The 20996-nt window shown below is 38.1% G+C and overlaps 1 protein-coding gene across 3 annotated transcripts in view; it reads right to left on the bottom strand.

Moving 5' to 3' along the window:
• LOC110371071 (LIM domain transcription factor LMO4) overlaps positions 1–20996 on the bottom strand; it is a 147027-nt gene that overhangs the window by 18817 nt on the left and 107214 nt on the right. For 2 of the 3 annotated variants that reach the window (XM_021327158.3, XM_021327157.3), the window contains exons 3-4: positions 13638–13811; positions 13100–13289 (exon numbers count right to left, since the gene is read on the bottom strand). In XM_021327158.3, coding sequence (XP_021182833.1) covers positions 13154–13289; positions 13638–13811 — 310 coding nt within the window. In that variant the 3' untranslated portion in view covers positions 13100–13153. The remainder of the gene's footprint in view (positions 1–13099; positions 13290–13637; positions 13812–20996) is intronic. The other variant, XM_021327159.3, reaches the window with a different exon arrangement.

The raw sequence follows: 20996 nt of genomic DNA, 5'->3' as shown, positions 1-20996 counted from the left end.
GAACGGTGTAATTGATAAGTTGAAACCCTTGTACCGAGAAGGCTACAGTTTGGCACTGCCAACATTCTGGCTGAGTTTCCACGTCACGTGCTGCCATCTTTCTTCTCTTTTATACAAATGTAATCTGTGTCGGTGTATATGTTTAGAAATGGGAACTACTCACTGCCCACCAACTGTAACTAGGATCTAAACTTTATAACTAGATCTTGATACTTGTGCAGCCTATCTCAAATGGGTTATTCAATGCCACAGGAGCACCTGCCTTCTGTTTAAAATCAAAAGCTACTAAGAAAAACTAAAGTAAGATTAGTTTCTTTTCTAGAAATCAAAAAAAAAATCTTACATACAACTTGGCTTTATTAAAAAGTACCAAGAATTCTTCGAAAAGATATACAGACTTATTACATCCGAACTCACAACTATCCGATTATGAAATATCGATACCTATAATGACGAATTATCGACAAAAGAGCATGCAAAAGTGAAAGCTCTCCGACCAATAACCGTCAGGATCGCACTCGTTTTAAATTAAATCGCAGATTGTTTTCAATGCTCGATAGCTGTAATTTGACGTTGGTTTATTTTCATTGCCACGAGTGTTGTGAAAAAGTAAACTTTAAACGCGGAGTTAATCGAGGGAAATGCTTCATTAATATTGGAATCAGAGTAAGTGATTACAGTTTGATGTTATCTGTCATTGTGCATTGTGCTTTTAGCGGCCGTTTCCAAAATTCCATGTGTTGTTTTGCTTATAGAAATGGGAATTTTACATTACTTGTGTGTAGGGCTGCCATCCGTCCGGGTTTCCCCGGATTTGTCCTCGTTTGGAGGCCGTCCGGGGGCCGTCCGGGCGGGGTTTCAAGATGTGTCCGGGGAAAACCCGGACATTTTTCATAGGGCCATCTTAACCTAGGGTGCCTGGGTATGCGAATAACCCGGGCGCCTAATAATGCAGAAGTCGAAGTGTCCCAAATTTCAAAAATTTTCGCGCTCGCTTCGCTCGCGGCTTCTTTTCTTAACACAATTTTTTTTACGTTTAGCTACTTTAATATTCCAATATTCAAAAAATTTTGCGCTCGCTTCGCTTGCGGCTTCTTCACTTTGCGGATTTTTTTTATTATACAAGTTTAGGTGCTTTAGTGACCCAAAACTCAAAAATGCTCAAAAGTGCTCGCTGCGCTCGCGGCGACTTCACTTTACAGTTGTTTGTATTTTTCAACATTTTTTTGTCTAACCTATCAAGAAGGTAACTCCTAGTTTCCAAATGAGCTTTCTTAATTATGACCTTCGAAATACATTAAGTCACAATCTTTCAATAGGTACTAGGTACTACATGAGCTAGAGACGGCCCTGACTTTTCATGTAAGGAAGGCCCTCATTGAATTTAAGTAATATGGTAATATTAAAAATTAGGTCTTGTTTTGTTAAACAAAAAAATCGGACTCGTCCGGGGAAAAAATGCGATTTACGCCAAATGTCCGGGTTTTTTTTAATATTTGTCCGGGTTTGGCGAAATTCGAAATGGCAGCCCTACTTGTGTGGGGCTAATGTAAAAATTCTATCTCTAGTAAGCGAGGTAGATAGATCATTGGGAATAGCCGTTAGTTGTTGTGTTGGATTTATATGTGCTTTTGTTCGATGTTTAATTCAATATATTCTTTTCATAATATAATAAGACTTCTTGAATAGAAATGTTTCCGATATAATACTAAATGTGTCATAGTCATTATTACATAAAATGTAACGATCAGTTCTGGTTTATTTCCATTCTTCAGTGGTAATTATCTTTCGATACATTATTGTTAACATATGACTCACTCGTTAAACCTTAGAAATCTTTTAGAAAAACACTCGTTAAAATCTTACTTATCATACGTACCAGTGGAAAATGGCTTATATTTATTTCAGTACCTTTTATTACGTCTAATTGTATGTAAAATCCTTGAATCGATACTCCCATTCGACGGCCCACGCGACTTTAGAGGATGGCCCAAGTGGAAGGCCTAATTGTATTGCTCTATCAATATTTAATCTGTAATCATGTGTATGTATGGCTGCATCTTTGATTATATATATGTCTAGATGGAGTGTCACCATACAATCCCAACAAAGAAGCAGAGACAAAATTGTTATGCATGTGTGCGTGTAGATGTCATTTTACACCGCGAGTTGACGTAAATAATGATACCACCTTCTACGATTCTCCCATAAATAATGAAAAAAAAAATAGACTAATTAAATAAGTTTGTATACATAGTGTTATTCGGTTTAACTATAACTTTATAGAAAATTGAACCTTGCTTGGCACTGCTCCTTTTGTAATTCTTCGTCGCCCTATCTTGTCGACAGTACTCATGTCCTTGCTGTGGAAGTGATCGGAACACAGTACGGTATTTTTTGCTGGTGTCCACATCGCATCTTCGCGGCTTTTTTTAATGCGGTCTGACTCCTAACAATAGGATTACTTGGAATTCTAAAAAAAATTATGTTACGTCGATGACCATAATTTACTAATCAAATAATAGTAGATAATATTTTGGAGAATCAGAAAATGTCTATCCGAGCAATAAAAATAGAAATTATACCTATTAATTTTTTCCGCAGTGCTTAAAAAAATATCCTTTGATGATGATGTCCTCCTAGCCGATTATCGGCTACGGCGGCTGTTCTCATTTAAGGAGATCAGCCAATTGCGCAGGACATATTATAGTGCACAAAAATTTGCCCAGACACAGGTGCACTCCCTATTCCTTCACTCTCATAACCCGATGGGACGGCAAATCCGACACGACCGGAGAGAGATCAGGCGCAGGACCGACATTTACGTGCTCTCCGATGCACGGGTGTATCAATCACCAACTTCCAGGCTCCGGGCTGCTTTGTGAAAGTCTTCTAAAACCCACAAAGCGATTTCGGCCCGACTCGGGTATCGAACCCGAGACCTCGTGCTCAGCAGCCGCACTTGCGACAGCTAGACCAACGAGGCAGTTATCCTTTATATCCTTTATACATAACATAAACACGTGAAGTTGGGAAAATGAAAAACAGAAACTGGCAACACTGATACAATATGGCGTGATTTAATAAACATAATTACGAAAAACAAATATTTATTTTCTGGGTCAGTTACCGATGATAGGTGATGTTATTGGCACTTTTTAGCCTTCCTTTATAATTCCGGCAGACTTTAATTGCACATGTCGTCATTTTACCTCTGTTATTTGTATTTTAGTTAGCGCGCGTAATACGTTTTGACAGTTAAGCGGCACGATTTGTTCTGATTGACAGGAAAGCTAATGTCGATGAACAGTACATTGACATTTTTTTCCACGCTTGCGCGCACTCGACGCTACATCTAGACATATATATAATCAAAGGGCTGCATGTGTGTATGTATGTATGAATGGCATCATAAAGGAGTGCACCGGAACAGATCGCACGACAATATCCTAATTCACTCGCGCGAATGTAATCCATTAGTGTTCCCTCCTCGGGGCACCCCCCGCGCGCGCCTCACCCCCGCACCAGTCTGTCATTCATAAACCTCCATATAATTTGTATTGGCACATGTTTCATATGACTAATGGACGAGGGCACATTAAATATAAAAACGACGTACGCTTATTGGTGTTTACAAAACTGAAACAAATTTTTATTTTGAAATGTATGAGACTAAGAGATATTTGTGAAGGAAAATTCTCGGTAAGGATGAATTAAACTGAGGCAGCCTTGGCTGTGCTAAAAGGCCTACTCTTTTAATAAAACCTTATTTATGCTTATTACTGTCTGCTCCTACGCATCTTTACGTATCATTTACTAATGAAGAAAATTCTATGTCAACAATTTTATTGTGTATGTCATTCTCTTAATGTTGCCACTTTTTGTAACTTTATACTTACTTGTTCGTTACGTTACAAACTTTTTCGTAATTAGTGTCACTGGCATACATCGGTTTTGTATATTACAGATTATGTTATAAATATTATGTTGCATATTTTTGAAATTTTAAAAGATTTTTTTTTCTTTTAGTGTGAAGTTTTTACGAATAATTGTATTGCAGGTCTTCCGATCCTTTTCTATAGACTAAAATCTATTAACGCGGAACTTTGCAATAGAATACTATGTTGAAAAAAAATATTTCGAACACTACCATTATAATGACGTATACCTACAGTAAAAGGCAGATGTTACAGTTCTTATACCACAAGAAACTACATAATATTACCTGGTTAATTTAAAAATATATAATACCCATAATTATGAGGCTCGTTTTAAACACGCTGGCTTCATAACGTGGTGTTTTTATTATGAACGTTATAATAAAATTAAAGCTAATGTGTAGACCGGGTCGTACGAAGGCAGGTAGTTTTATTAATTATTAAATTTAGCCTATTAAGTGCAAGAATTACGACCGCGTCGGACAAAACATCTTGTTTTAATTCCGTAATGTTATGTTGATCAAAATAATAGCCGCCTTTTATAATTATGATGATAAGCTATCATTAAATAATAAAGTTTTTATTTTAAGCGTTATACATTTTATTTCAGATTTGAAAATATACTTACTTATTGTTATTTTATTTTTAGAAACTACCTACATTAAAGATTACCGTATGAAAGTGGCTTATACAAGCCACAAAGAGGTACCTACATATTTATTCAACCAACATATTTTGCAGAACGAATGGAACGCTTAAAACGAATAAAAACCAAAAGAACATTTTGAGCTGAGAGTGGTATTTCTAGGAATTTCATGATTTGACAATCTGTATCCGACATGGATTGCAAACGATGGCGCCCAATTCAAGGAAAATAGAAATAAACCGACTTGGTGTAAACTCGTAACGATATTAGTGTAAACTGTCATCTATTATTAATTATCTATCAAAGCATTACACTTACTGCTAAAAAACGTTTAAGCCGCATCACTTTATAGCAGTGATATTTATAATTGAATAATTTTGAGAACATATAATCAGCTGATCATCAATAACTGTTTGGAATATTGACATATTCGTTCAAAAGAGGCTGCATAAACTTTATTCAGTAAACATTTTTAAGCCTGGCAACTTTAATGACCACAAACATTATTTAAAATTTAAAAAAAGAACAAAAACATTCGAACATTTAAATACTGTTCGTTCAATTTTCGAATCCGAATTCGAAAAAAGAGTATTTTGTTGAAATTTTTCATCCATTAAATGTGTGCTCTTCCCAAAGCTTTAATACACTTAGGTACTGGCTGCGTTTTCAGAAAAATTAAAGAAAGTAATCAGTAGAATTACGGCGGCTACTAAAATATGTATTCGTCATAAAAGTATGCGCCGACTTCTGTCGAGGATAAATATTCATTATGACGGATCGTGTAGCGTTTTAGCGGGATTAAACGCTATTAACCCGCGTCGCTATGCTCTTAGCTAAATCAATCGGTCGGAGTATCTGTTGTTATGTATTCTGTGTTACAATGTGTGCTCGCTCTCCAGGCCAATTACTTACATTTCTTGTGAATTATTTAAGATTTTTAGACTTAGCACTTTGTGGTGGTATAGTGGACATACAGAATAATTAAGTTATCTTTGAGTAGGTATTAACGCACAAACTATTATTGTATTGCTGTATACCGACAGAACTTTAGTTTATAATGGTCTATATTTTATATAATTAATCCTATTAATTAATATGAAAATCATGACGTACTTACTATTACTTTCTTATTTAGGTTAATTAGTATGATATATTAGAGCTTAGTTATTTTACTTTAATATTTTTCATATCTTGATACTAATTTATTTAGTTTGAAACATAAATCAAACTGCCGTCTAGACTATAAGCGTTCTAAAAATGCGTAAAACATAACCAAGAATATAATCTTCATGCTTCGCTATTTTTTAGAGCCTTGTTTGTTATAATGAGCTTATTAGTATTCACGTTTAAGTATAAAACTGTTATAAAAGCGGAATGTCACGGAGGCATTTTACGCGTGTTTTATTATAAACAAAAATATAAAGTGTATGTATGTCTAATCTGCGTTAAGACGTGTTGTGGAGTCGTCGTCACTCACTCAATATGTATGAGCGGCTGTAAACACCAATGCGGGGGTTCGCTTCATCCGCCCGAGAGCTCTCATTCGCCTCTAATTAATTACTCAACTCAGTTTCAATTAAATTAACTCGAGATCGGGGCATCGACACGCAATGAATCGATGCCAGCCGCGATTCGATTAAGATCGTTAATACCGATCAATTTTACTCGTTAGTTATCAATAAAGTTATTAAGCGAGCCGCGAAGCCCCTACGCAAACATGCAATGCCAGGTGCAAGTTGTGCTTTCATGGAAAAGGGTACAATGATGATTGGTTCGTGAAGTTGTTAAGTGGGAAATGATTTAGATAAATGATAGGGCTATATTTGTAGCTGGTAAAAAAGGAATGAAGATATTAAAAATGCAAGTTGGGGTTGTAGAATTGAAATAGTAAGTAGTTGCGGCATGATTCGGTGGTGACACGCAACGAGTAGGTACGCAGGCTTGCGTCATTCAGACTGTAGCGTGATGCTTGGCTCCGTGACTTGCTGTCACATCAATAATTTGTGACGTCTTCAGTTCGTTGCAACGGCCTGAAGAAACGCAAACGGAACTAAAGCTAAGCATTATTAACTAAAGAAAGCAAAATAACTAAAAAAAAATGTGTTCTGCCTCATTTACTCTTTTTTCTTGTACCTTTTCTATAGATAACCATAAATCATTAATTTCCTCATTTTTCAGGAAATCCAATCAAATCTGTCTGAGGTAGACATTCTTTCGCTCAATATTCGACACGAGATCACAGAATCCTGTATGTTTGACACCAGAATCTGTCGATACTGTTTCTACAGTTTCAGAATCCGACAAATGGATCGGTCAGTTAGGGTTGCCAGTCATGTCGTGTCATGTCCACGTGACGGAGAATGTTCACACCAAACGTATTGACATATGCGCTTGACACGCTTCCTCGCCACTTCAGGGTTAAATGGCATAAATCTGGTGCCTTTAAGAAAGTCGTCTCAGAGGGTGCTAACGAACTTTGCGGATGGAAGGACTATGTTTTGGAAAATGCGAAGTTTTTAAATAATGACTAGATACCTATTATTTTCATGAAAGAACAAATAAAATTTGAAAACTAGGACACGCTGGGGTGACATTTTGATTAAAACGGTAAATCGTACACTTATTCTGTTTCATCTACTAATCGTAAATTCTGTGTCAAAACTCCAACTCATTACAAACGTTACTATGAGGCTTTTGATACATCAACTTAAAATTTGTATCTCAAACACGGCGTAACACTAAAACTAAATTGGCCACTCGAAACTAGTTGAACCGAGTTTAAAACTGCGCCCTTAGCGGGGAGGGGGCGTTTTAATTACGGCGTTTAAGTAAAAGCGACGCTGCGTCTAGTCTAGCTAGCTGCATTACACAGATTCAGCCACCAAAAGCCTTCCACTTAGCTAATGAAACATGTTCGCGTATAGTGTTTTAAGCGGCGTCGCAGCCAGAGCCGCACTGTGCCGACCGTGCGCATTGTGAGCGGACGCCAGCGGCTTCGGCGGACTCGTCTCCGCAAATCCTCATTTACTTGCATTATTTTAATGGAACTATTGTGGGCGGATGTCCTTTGTCGCGTGCGGATGCGGATCCGGCGCACCGGGCTGTGGGAAATGTGCCGGTGCATAAGTGCATCACCGCTCTGCCCCAAATTGTACCGCCGATCCCAAATTAAACGGCAGAAAGCTCTGTTTCAATTTAGCGGATTTGAATAGTTGCTCAGATTGCGGAGCCGCAGCGGGATCTGGGTTTATTGTACACGTTACGTCTATAAAAATAGAAAGAAGAAATAACAACGTATCCATTTAACTAATTAAGTGGGGCGAGTTGGTTTCGAGGCCACGCAGCGCGTCCGCTGAGAAATCCCACGGACCTCTAATAACTGGCTTCCCTAATAAGCTAAGAGGTTGTCTTACTCGTATAAAAATGCAATCGGCGGAGCGAAGGCCCGGCGACGTCGTTCAAACTTTTCAAATTTTCCACAAGCCCGACGGTATTAATTTTAAATTAGAGCCAGAGACGTAAATTGTCTCCACATGTGAACGACTCGCGTTAATTAAAGTTTTCTTTATATTTCATGTTTTATTCTAATGTACGTATTAGAGTATTAAACTTTTTTATGTTCCACATAAATCTGATTTTCTTGTCGTTTTTATTCGTAATGCATAATGGCTAATGAGTTACTGAGCTTTTATGTTGTGGGTTTTTATCAAAGTTAGGTTATTAGTTGGCTGTCTGTAAATACAATGAAACAAAGATTTAATTTCGATAATGGAGTATTAATATCGTGTCGTATCCCCACTGTTGGAGGCACGCGTTCACTTAAGTCAAGCACACACAGTCGACTGGCACTTAACATGATCAAGTCGTGACTGAATTACGAGCGCGTATGGTTCATAATGTCGGTCTCGCAAGTGGCCACGAGCTGTTTCACACGACTGACCGTATGATTTTTCATGATCATAGAGTGGGGAGTTGGGGGCGAGTGTGCACTAAGCCTTAGTGTCACGACGTGATTAATTTCTAAACCTCCTGACGCCTTAACTACCTTCGTAATAACTAAACTAGACACGAACCCAAGCCCAATGAATAAATTAAATACTAATTTCTTGACATACTTTGTTTGAAGCGGATTGCCTTGCGAGTAATTACGGTTATATTTTTATTAAGGTTCTGTACCTAAGGAGAAAGTAACGTTTCATAAAAAATGTAAGGCGAAGTATTTTTCATTACTTTTTGATTCTTCGTAGTAAGCTAAGACTGGGAATTGTGACCATCTGTGTTGACCAGGATGATGTATTAATGTCAATGAATTAACTTGTCGACCTTACGTTGCCTTGACTTTTTTGGTATGATATACATTGGTATGATACATTTATTTATTTAAGATTAATTAAGCACTTTTATACACGGGTTGTAAAAACACTCTAATTACAAGACCGACATAGCAACGATTACTTAGAGCATATCTTGGACCTCTTAACACCTCGAACAAGGCGATAAAATTCTCCGTATTTATAAAATACAGACGTAATTGCACACGTAACACTAGTATCGATCTAAATTGTTTATTTTTTACAGCGTCAGTTGAAACGGGTAATTAGTGTGGGAGTGATTAGAGGTGAGAGCAGCTGATCGGCCGAGGCACGCAACGGTAGCGGGTTCGACGCCCGGCACGCTCTCACGAAGGGCGTTCGATCAAACTACCTTCAGTAAAAATTGTAATGTAAACAACCCTGTCTTACTTTGTAGAGGAAAATTTACGAAGAACAAATTGGCCGTGATTATTGAAATAATACAGTATCCTACAGTGTTGGTTTTGGGCTTATTGGAGCAGTTAAATTTTAAAATGTTTAAGAATTATACAAAAATGTATTTACCTGCATAATTGTAAGCAGTTTGTTTTCAATTATCGTTTCACACTGCAGCCTTTCGGACACTATAATTGGTACTTATAGTAAACATTTAAACAACATTTTGGTAGCGTCACGGACTCGTACAAAGGTACACAGAAGTAGCGTGCCTCGCCGCACAGTGCAAACGACCCCTTAGCTCGCGTGCCACAACCGCTTTGAGGCCGATTGAATTAGATAGACAATAGATATCAGTCATCAATCAAAACGTCCAAGAGTTTAATTGTCGAAAGTGAATTGTTTATGATCGACGAGAACAGTAAAACCTCTCACGGTACAAACTCGTTAAGAATCGACAAAAAGTAGAAGATCTCTCTAACCTGTCCAGTGCACTACATTAGAACATCGAGATCAGAGGGACGGACCTCGCCCGCAGCAGCCCTTTGTGGAAAGATTCCCGGAGCGAGTGCGAGGGCACTTTGATGTCGAGCCCGCCAGGTAATTTGGAAAAACGTTATTTAATTAACTTTCGACAAGTCGGCGTAATCGTGTTACAAAGCCGCTGGTGAACGGTCAAGTCTTTGAGCCACGGGCTACCGGCTGTTCCACCGGGACTTGATTTTTACGCCAAACATACCGACCATAAAGGCGCTGTCATTTTCAGGTGTTTTCCAATTAACATCGCGCCTTTGACCACGTCCGCACAAAGTTATAACTACAGCCTTTGTTATTACCCGTGTAGTTTTATTAAAGGGCGGCGGTGTAATAGAGACGCGCTTTTGAATAATATGCGAGCGGAATTAATTCAATTTATTGGCTCACAAAAAGCAATCACTTTATTTACACATTTATGACATATTTTCTTTGAAGTGCGTGGTATCACTTTGCTAACATCCAGTTGTTTAAAGAGGCGTTGTGGCGTGTCAAATGTTTACGAGTCTGACCAGAAATTGTTAGTTCATTAACAGGGTTGGTACAATAGTTTTATGAGTTGCCGAAATAAGTTTGGTAGTGTTTAAACTTCGGAATTGGTTAGCGGTGCATTTTGTGTGAGCGCCGTAAGCAAGTCCGGGGCGAGACGAGCCGGCGCCCGCGGCGGCCGGACGACGCTCCGCTCCACGGGATAATTAACTGTGCGAACTATCCCCTTGTCCGACAAGTACTGCAATTAGAAATTTGCTTTAAAGCGCTAATAAATATCATTAACATTTGAGCCTTGGTATTCTGCCACAGTATGTCTGCCACTTTCATTATACGCATATGAAAATGCCATGAAGCTTTTAATCAATGGAGAATTTATACGCATCTAATCCTGGCAACTTTTAGAGAATCATTTGTTTTTTATAATGACATGGCCTCGTGTCAGTACGCACTTCATTTGTTTTAGACGCTTCAAGACATTATAAAATGTGGAGTACATTTTCGAAGTGCGTTCCGTTCGGTAACCTCATCACATAAACAAAGCCACTCTTTGTGCGTTGTTCATTGAACAGATTAATTGTATTTCTTCGCCACTTCTATTTGCGGAGTTCGTATGTGTAATCATTTCAATTAATTAATACGTCTTTCAACGAAGATTTTGCGCATTTGTTGTAAGATGGATGCCGGGATTTTCTTGCAAGATACCTAATGATGGAGAAAATTATTGTAAAAGTTAAGATGAGAAGCTACTATGATAGTTTTATGATGGTGAAACACCTTATTCTTATCACAAAACTGTCGAAACATAATATTACAAGAACTATACAGAAAATCAAAATAGAAACGTCACCGTTAAACACATTACAACCGTTCGAGGAAACGAAATACATTTTCGCAGCAGCCCGAGCATACAACGTAGTATTTCAATAATTATGATCGCCACGCTGTTCTGTAGCCGCTACCTAATCCGCTCGCACTGAGTGGTCGTGTCGTGAGTGCAAATGGTTTCTGCACAAGCCCTCGCCTTCATCCCTCTGTTTCGCTTATGATTCGTGAATTTTTAACACGTCTGAGAGGACTGGCTTTGCAACGTTGCTTTAAAAAAATATTGGTATTGGCTTTTAGAAATATGGTATGTAAAATGTTTTTGATTAGCCTCTTTTTGTCTGTGGTGTTTTCGACGGAGTTTTTATGTGGTTAGCGAAGTTAATTTCTGGAGTAACTGTCTGTCTTTTGAGCGTTATTCTGACTTGTATGGGACAATAAATCTACTCGTGACGCATATTATCTCTACGATATGGTATGCAAGTACTAGGTGGCGTGCGATTGCTAGAAGCTAGGGTTTTTTATCATGTAAGCTTTTATAAGGGGATGTGACACTGCGGCTTCGTAGCGGTGCTACGCGGGCTACGGATCCCAAATAGGCTACGCGTGCATACATAGTCAAATTAATTATACTTGCGTGCGTAGCGTGCTCAAAGCATGCATTACACGTGCGTAGCGTGCTCATGCAGTGACTTACTACGAACGTCCTACTAGGAACGTAAAACAGCTGACGACTTGATTCATTCGCGTTTGTTTCCCAACATATGACAATGTACGCGTGTTACTATAATAGTTGGTAGTGTTGGTACACTATTCGCTACGTGCCAGCCACTTTACGAGCTATGTAACTTTTATCTCTCCGCCTCAGTTAGCTGCAATAGACAATAGCAAAGTACGCAGTTACACGACAAACGACTGCTTAATTAAACCGTTACAGGCTAAAATTGCTTTTTATCAACACTTTCCGTTTAAGAAATGTAAGTAGGTGAAACTGTTTAACCTTTTTTCTTGTGTCGGACTTATCTACTATTCTACTAGGCCGGTGATTGGGCCTGAATACATACAGAATACATGGATAGTTAACCTATAATTAAAACCTAACCTATCATTTTATTTTTAGTGTTGATACTTGGTTTATTTATTGTCTGTCTATTGACGTAAACTTTATTTATATAGACAAGGAACTTGTTGTACCTGTTTCGATGACGTCAGATTATGTAAAGTTATAGAAGCATGTGAATAAAATTTTACGATTTTGTCTCTCTATAAGAACTTATTTTTGCATATTTGTTGTTGTTGTAAGTGAACATTTTTGATAGTTATAAGTATGAATACTTCTAATAACGATAAAACAACTAAAATTGAAGTCACGCCGATATTCCCCAATTACGTCACCAAATTACGAACTACGTACAGAAGTGGAAATACCGATTTTCTGAATACTCCATTCAATTGGCAATTCACCGCGGTGTCAATCAACCCGCCCCCCGGCAGACAATAATTAACGCAATTAATTAAGTTTAGGAAATACCTTAATTAATGATCACGCTAGTCACGACGTGTAAGTGTTTGAAGCAAAGGTCAAGCGTGAACCCGCCCACGAGTTAAACCTTCGAGGGTTTATTAAAGAATGTTGAGGCGCGGCCAATGATCCATTCGGATAATCGATTTATGGTCGATTAAATTAATTATTGTGTTTCGGTTCAATAAAAATGGTCGTTTTTAATTTGTAAATGGTTGAGGATTCGGACCTGTCACACTCCCCAGTTATTGAAAACAATTAGGTACAAGAATTTCTCTTCAGTCCAAATCTGCACGTAACATGGAGTTGCTATCTCGTTCCCAAAGTGATAAACGGATTCCTTGACCTTATGTGGTGGCCCAAAATTGCGGTATTAAATGCAGTATTCGCGACATACCTCCTCGTAGTCCTTATGTGAGTGTTGCGGCGCCTGCGCGCGCGCAGCTGGTGCTCATTCGCGCGAGCGACGCGGGCGCCCCACTTTGTTCTTGCGCATCGGCGCGCCCGGCGCCCCCGTCGCGTTCGCGCCCTTCATCAGCTTCTGCCAGTCTTGCTCGCACACTGGTACGCCCGAGAGCAGGTAATACCTAGGGAAATAGATACTTTGTAGGGATTTTATTTAAAGTTAACGTTTGGATGTTAGGTGGTAAACCTACATCTTCCTGCCCTAATTGGCAATAACCTCACCAGCCCGTGCTGCACTCCGCTGAAAGGCTTTGGCATTGAACTAGGTAGGATATTAAATTACTTGCTCGGAGATGGGCAGCATCTCAGAAGCTAAAAAATATCCCACACTGCGACGGGCACGTAAGCCCAGCGCAGTGAGTATGGGCGAGTATTCCCAGCTTGCTGGAGAACGGCCTCCTCCGGCAGTGATTGTTTTGAGGCTATCCTATCCCCTGGATAGTGACCTATACTATACCTTGTATACTGACCTATCGCCCTGCATGAGGTGTGAACCGCATTTGGAGCACGCGAAGCACTTTATGTGGAATACATGGAGCGGCTGCTGTGGTGCGTTCGTCCTCATCACGAACTCGCTGGCTGGGATGGCCTGCCCGCACCCCGCGCACGCGCCTCCTGAACCGAACATTCTGGAACAAGACAGCCTTATTTTAACTTGCTTTAGAAGCTCAAATACCCCGGGCCCAGGGAGGGGACAACGGCCCAATGTTGAGACAGAACTGTTTAGTAGGAAAAGGTAGACCACTTCTCGGTAGACCATAGATGACGAATCGTATCGTCATTTCCCACACGGTCTACAGAAAAGAGGACAACGGAAGGGAAAACCACTCAACATTGGGCCAACTTGTGCCATAATTATAAGGATGAATATACTACTTGTCTAGTCATTTAATTATGCTATAAATCAAGGGGAATTCCAAGTGTGTTGAAAGAGGATAATGTGGACGATAACTAGTGTGGGACATTATTAGCTTAATCTCAAGTAACAAACATGATAAAATATAAACAACATAAATATAGATACACAGTATATTAAAAATAAAAATTAAATCAAACAAAAAACTAATTTAAAACCCACTTTTCTAGTTGGCTAATTAGAACGCGAACTAATTACAAGTATTGAAATATTCTCTAATGAAGTTGGAGTATTTTAAACGACCTGCGCTCTCAGAATGTTTAAATTGAAGATTAAAATGATCGACATCCGAGGTACTAAGAGCTAACAATTTTAACAAGCTAGCTTCAATCCGTTAAAATGCCACGATTATTGCTCGTTAAGCTTTGATAAATGGATAATAAAGTAACGACGGTGACTATAAATCACTCAAATATACATGCTTATTTGTACTGCTGTTTAAACACTAAATTACTGGGTATATTTATAAAATTATTGCTAGTTCCACGCCAGAAAATTTGCTTGATATTTAGATCACCAGACAGCCTGCTGAATAGTTTTACTGCTCAGAAGTTAATCCTATGTAGTGTGTGATATTTTTGCCAAAATCCTCGTTTCTATCTATCTGTCATTGTTTCTTTTGACAATCTAAATTAAGGAAGGATTTATTGACTTATCAACTAAGGGACCTTTAGGCAAAATTAGGTAAAAATCCTTGCTACGGTCCTACGGCCTTCCACTCTCTATTTCTCTAGTTCTTCATTGTACGCAGTCATATAAAACCTCAGAATATAAAAAGCTGGTTTATTATTAGCCAAGACCACCTATACAGCTTGAATTTTGATATAACAATTTATCAATCATCATTTCTCCGTCATAAAGCGTAGTTAAATTTTCTATTTCTCCTCTAACTTTTTCAACGCTATGTTGTAAAATCAATCACGCGTTTCTTAGTGATTTAGCGTATAATTAATAAGGCTTAAGGGGCCATATTGAATGGTTTATGACCAATAAAACGTGTGAACACAGACGATAAGATAATGTTTATAATACCTTTGACGAGTGTCGTCTTTATGTTTATAATTTGCGATAAAAGTTAATGACCACAGTTTTGACTAATGTTTGTATTTCATTTGTGGCAGGAAATAAAACGTCCTGATTTATTCCATATGGGTTCTTTGCAAATTATTTTTATCACATCAATTAACTATATTTAGTTAATGTATTACCCAAGAAAGAAGTAAAATAAATTCTTAATGTAATTAAACTTATTTTAAGTTTATGCTGAAGTTCTGGTTTACGCAATATTATAGCAATGAAGCAATCTGTGTTATTGGTGTGAATGAACTAGTAATTAAGAGGCCTCATTAGGCGAGGACCTGCAATACGACGGAAGCTCTGTCACATAAAACAGCAATGAACCTAAAAGTCTACATGACAGCTTTAACAACCTCGTTGCCGTTAAATAATTACAATCTCTACTTCGTTTTAGTTCAGACGTCGTTTGCCAACTACAATATAATAAATCTATTATTATTTAGCTTGTTAACTAGCATGATTCCGCATAAAGTTTCTAGAATACCGTGGCGTTCGCTGCATCGCGCGGACTCCACATAGCAACTCTTGACGGAAAACTCGATTTAAGCTAATGACATGTATCCTCCCAAAAATGCCGTCGAACAGTGAGAACACCGCGGCTGTGGCAGTTTAATAGCGGCATTTAATACTTAATGAGTCATTATTGCAATCGCTATTAGCGTCGCCGGCGAGCCCGTATTATTTACAACCGGCCTGAATATTAATAAATCGCAATAACAATCCGGCCGAAAGCAATCAAAATTTAATTACCTGCGCTTCTTAGCGATATTCGTTTTGAAATTCAACGCCGAACATTGGCAATGGGTTAAAGATAAATTTGAAAGTCTTAAAAGATAAATTCGCTTCAATCACTCGGAGCAAATAGGATTTCGTTTCATTTACTCCGGTAAGAGCGTTTTCAATTAAGGAGCGCCCGACAAACAGTATCGGCGTATGAAGGTAAAATTAATTAAACCGAGCCAAGACAAACATGTACGAATCTATTTGTGTTGGACGCTCGCGAAGCCGTGTGTACCAGAAGATGTGTGGATTATACCCGGGAAAAATACGGCGAACATCCCTATGCCATGTATCTGTAGGCTGTTACACAACTTATAAAGCAAAAGTATAACCCTAAGCAAGGTTGACATACCAATAAATCTTTTCGTTACCGTAAGTGGGTCGAACTCTATGAATACCTAAATAAATCTACTCTTTATGTAGAACCTTGCCAATTGTGAGGGCTACTTCATTTGGAAGAAAGATATTATGTCGTGCTTTGGCACATTGAAGGCCGGCGGAACCGTACATTATAATTAATTAAGTTAATTAATATGTTTAATATTTCCTTACGAATCTTTTGAACATTGTACATCGCACATCAATTCTCGGAACGGACTTAATTAAAACGAGGATATTAACACACGCGAAGTTGTTTTATTTATTCGACCGTGTGACTTTAACAAGTTTAGTTTGGGTTTGAACATTTCAAACTGATAAAGGCCCCGCTTAGTTCGATACCTTTCATCGTGATTTGTAATTTTATTTATGTAATGTAGTTCCAAAGTTGTTAAGAATTTCTAATCGGCAACTTTTAGGTTCCCTTTCATACTGATATTAATTAAGGAGTGTGTGTTTAATAAATGCGAAAGTTTCGTACGTACGGGTGTGGTGCCTACTCGAACTTTATTTGCCTTCGTTACTTGTAAAATTGAATACGTCGCAGTGAATCCTCATTAATTTAAGATGTAGACTGTATCTTGACATGTTATTTTATTCATTAAGGGAGCGTCTTGAGTCTCACGGTTGTGTACGTGTCGACTTCGGATTGTTGTAAGGAACATAATTTTAAACCTCTCGACAAGATCATTAGAGCGAGGGTGTGGATGGGGCCCGCGAGAGGGCGCTCTTATCGCATCTAAATATAACGCAGATGAGAGCTAACATGAAAAAAAAACACGCAATTATCACTGGATTTTCCTAGAAGCGAGAACGTACCGATAAGTTAATTACGATTATTACATGACTCATTAGTTATAACGATATAGGTACAGAATATAGTTAGTCCACGGTTGGCTGCCTACATGTTTAATTAAATATCAGATTTTTCATCTTTCCTTCCTCGTTGTTGTCCTTGTTCGGAATTAAAAACAATATGTTTTCAAACCACCTGTTCAAAATAACTATAGCTAAAAATGGTTTTTACTTCGAGCTTTCGTTTCGTCACTATTATTTTTCTGTCAGAATTAAATGCATAATACTAAAATTGCCGTATTGGTCTAACACTAGGTACCTAATTGCTATCTATTCCAGGGATTCGACAACCAATTTGGGAAATTATATTGATGGTTTTCCTTCCGAAAATACCGAAAATTTTAATTTCACAATTTCAGCAACTTGCAGAAAAAAAAAAGTTTTTATTAATTTGAAATTGCTTCAATGTATACCTACACAGAATTTACTATAATTCCTAATAACTATTAACTACTATCCGGTACTCTAACTACGGGAGGGAGTCGCGATTGGTACAGCTAGACGAATGCCTCTCAATCGCGGAGACGCATCCCGACCCGGTTTCACTTGTTGCTTCTCTGTTTACTATCAGACTTAAGGAAAGGACAGAAGAAATCTTTAAACGACGACATTATCACTGTTAAGAGAGGATATTGAATTACTCTTCGTCTCTTTACGCTTTTACTTCATACTTATTATAATTAACGCGAATGTTTGTATGTACCTATGGATGTTTGCTCCTCTCTCATGCAAATACTAAAGGGCGGATTGTGATAAAATTTGGTATTAAACTATTTTGTAGATCAGAATAACGTATAGGATAATTTTTATCCTTATACGGCATGGAGTTCCTTTGAAAAGCAGATGAAACTGCGGACAGTTGCTAGTTCTAACTTATACCACCTATATTTCATACTTTCCTAGTACTTAGCGTAACATTGATTTATTTTACAGCTAATTTGCATATGGTAATTGGATTGCGACAGTGCTAATGATAAATTCAAGAAGTCCTATAAGTTATGAAATACTTTCTATATTACTTTAATTAATTGAACGTTTGTGAAAGTATCATTAGAATTGTGATTATAATTAAGCCGCAAGCTTTTAAGTAAATCTAATTAAGTTTTCATATATTCACAATATTTTTTTGCACATATTTTTGTAGACAAAGTCTGAAATTAACCAATCTGAAGCCAGTCATCGCTGTTGAACAAAACCGAGTTAATGCTAGCGGAACTCTATTACGTACAAAGTCTTCAAACAAAATCAATGCAGTCTATAATTTAGTTAAGAAACCAAAGACGTCAATACAGTGATTGTGTGCTTATGATCACAATGCATGCAGGGACTTCGGAGGCGGGACGTACTGTCTGTGTATCAAGTTAGCACGTCGTTAGAGATACTCGTTAGCGGCGCGTGGCGACGACAAGCCAAGAATTTGCTAATGACACATGCTCACGATAGGGTTGACTAATATAACCCGTTATAAAACGTATGAGACAGTCTTCGCAGACTAATTAATGGAATTAAGATTATGCATCAAGGAACTGCATTAAGTGGGGGAAACATTGATTATGTTGTAGTGAAATGTTTGAAGCAGATAGCGTTGAACGTGGATTAAGTCTGTTTCTACGCAGTAATGTTTATTTATTGGTGACATTAACTATTGTAAGTGCAGATAAAATGTCTAGGAAAATAAATAATTTAAGAGAAATCATTTACGATAGTAGTTATGCATTAGTGTGACAAAATACTAAGCACTTTATTTATGAAATATCAGTTCATAATTGAAGTATAACCGGTGGGTAGCCCTGTTGATATTCGCGGTCGCGCCGTCTACGGTTCGTACGCGGATGAATCAAGCGGTTTGACAAATCGGATCGCTTTAATGAATATCATGTTTATTATTCGGAACGTGTCGCATACGATTGAGCTTAATGACGGAACATGGTGCCGTCTGCCTGTTTAGTGTTGAGGGCTTTGTACTTGATCCGTGGTTTGTATCGGCATTCAGAATTTTTAACTACAGACAGACTTTGTAGAGCAAAATTTTTTGGACAGGTATAAAATAACATAAAGTTACAATTCATGTTTTTAATTCAGCATATTGGATGTCAATAAAATTTTATTGTGACAGATTGTCGCAATATAAATATCTCGGTACAAACAAATTGTTTTCTATATATTTCCAGTGAAAATTTTATTTTGAGTTACGTTCGTTAACCGTGAGGCAATCTCGTATTCAAATTGACATAGTAAAACAACAGAGCCTCCGGACCAAGTTCCATAAACTCGTTTCAAACTCCCCTCTACACATTCTATCGGCGATTTTTAATTAAGTCCCTAGCGAGCGGCAAGCGAGCAAAGTAACACCATCAATTCATTATCCTAAACTCTGGCTCGATTGTTCCTCGCTCGCTACTTACGCAAACTTTCATTTTAATCAAGCGTTTAATTAAAAATTATCAGAGAAAAACAAAATAAGCCCGTTAGGGGGCGGTCTGAACTAATTAAGGCGCATGCGATGAGCCGACCGACAACAGCGGCCGTGAGGTGAGCGTCCTTTAATTAAACGCCTTGTTCTACTCCAGTGGCCGTCGCTTAGCTAAACTATTACTACAACTAGCGAGGAAAAACCTAACAAGTGTTAGGGGCGGACTCCCGCGCTTGTGGCGTAATGACGACGTACTTATTAGCGCGACGTCCCACTCGCTGCGAGCCATGTCATATTAAAACCGAGAGATGCCCCACCATTAGTTTAAAGCGCTTTATTGTCCTCCAGTGATCGCTGTTTAACGAGACTATCCTGTAATTATGTTCACGCGAAACAATCAAATTTTGCTAATGAGTTGCACCAGTTTTTGCAAAGGGTTAACGTCATAAAAGATTTTAAACCGCTCCCCAGAGGTTTCACTATAAAATACAGCGTCGTGTATAAATAAACGTATAACAAAAACGGTATAGCAAACTTTTCTAATTACTGTTAATACCAATATCAATTAACTTGCGCTAAGAATTAATTATCTCGGTATTACGGTCCCTCATTTATTACTAAACTTTCACTAATCAATCTTCCAAAGTAGCCAACCTCGCTATAACATAATTCTATAAAATTACCACTATATATTTTCTTAATGAGAATAGCGCTTGTTAATAAAAAAGGATAAAATAAATATTGCCCATGCTAGCAGTTATCGTTTTATTCAGTAAATTCTTGAAGTAGAAATCTAAATTAATTAGCGATTCGAATGGAGCCACGGTGGCCAGTTATAAAACGTTTAAGTTTTAATCACAATAGTCTGTATTGCGACTAATAACAATATATACGAATGACATGTGTTATTGTGTGCGTAAGTTAATATCGCTTGTTGCACTTAATAAACGAACGGTCATAACAATTCATTATCTAACTTGTAAAGTTGTTACGAGAACTTGATGTAGCGCTGCCCTTATTTACACGTAGTAAACCATAACTGTTATCTTATCAATTAGCAAACAATACAATTGACAGTTCAAAATGTTATTTCGCGCAATTATGTAGTCGAGGGTTCACTCGGTGTGACTTTAAGTATGTGTCGATAAGTGCGGATAATGTTAATTATTGGTGTCACGCATGGGTAATAATAATGATGTGTAAGTGGCAACATTTGTCAAAAGCCGCGCTCGCACGATGAGCTAATCGACTATCACCGCTAATTGGCGCGGCGCACCCCCTCCCCGCCCGACGCCCCCTCCCCCCGCCGCCCCTAACTAATTAGATAAGTTTGCAACTCCACTGTACTTCTGGTGCTCCACTCCGCCGGTAAGCATCAATCTTTTTAATTAAACATTTTTGACACCGCAA

The sequence above is a fragment of the Helicoverpa armigera genome, chromosome 6, assembly GCF_030705265.1.
Source record: "Helicoverpa armigera isolate CAAS_96S chromosome 6, ASM3070526v1, whole genome shotgun sequence".
Classification (NCBI taxonomy): domain Eukaryota; kingdom Metazoa; phylum Arthropoda; class Insecta; order Lepidoptera; family Noctuidae; genus Helicoverpa; species Helicoverpa armigera.
Note: the sequence above shows the minus strand (reverse complement) of the source record. Positions and strands in the feature narration are given on the sequence as shown.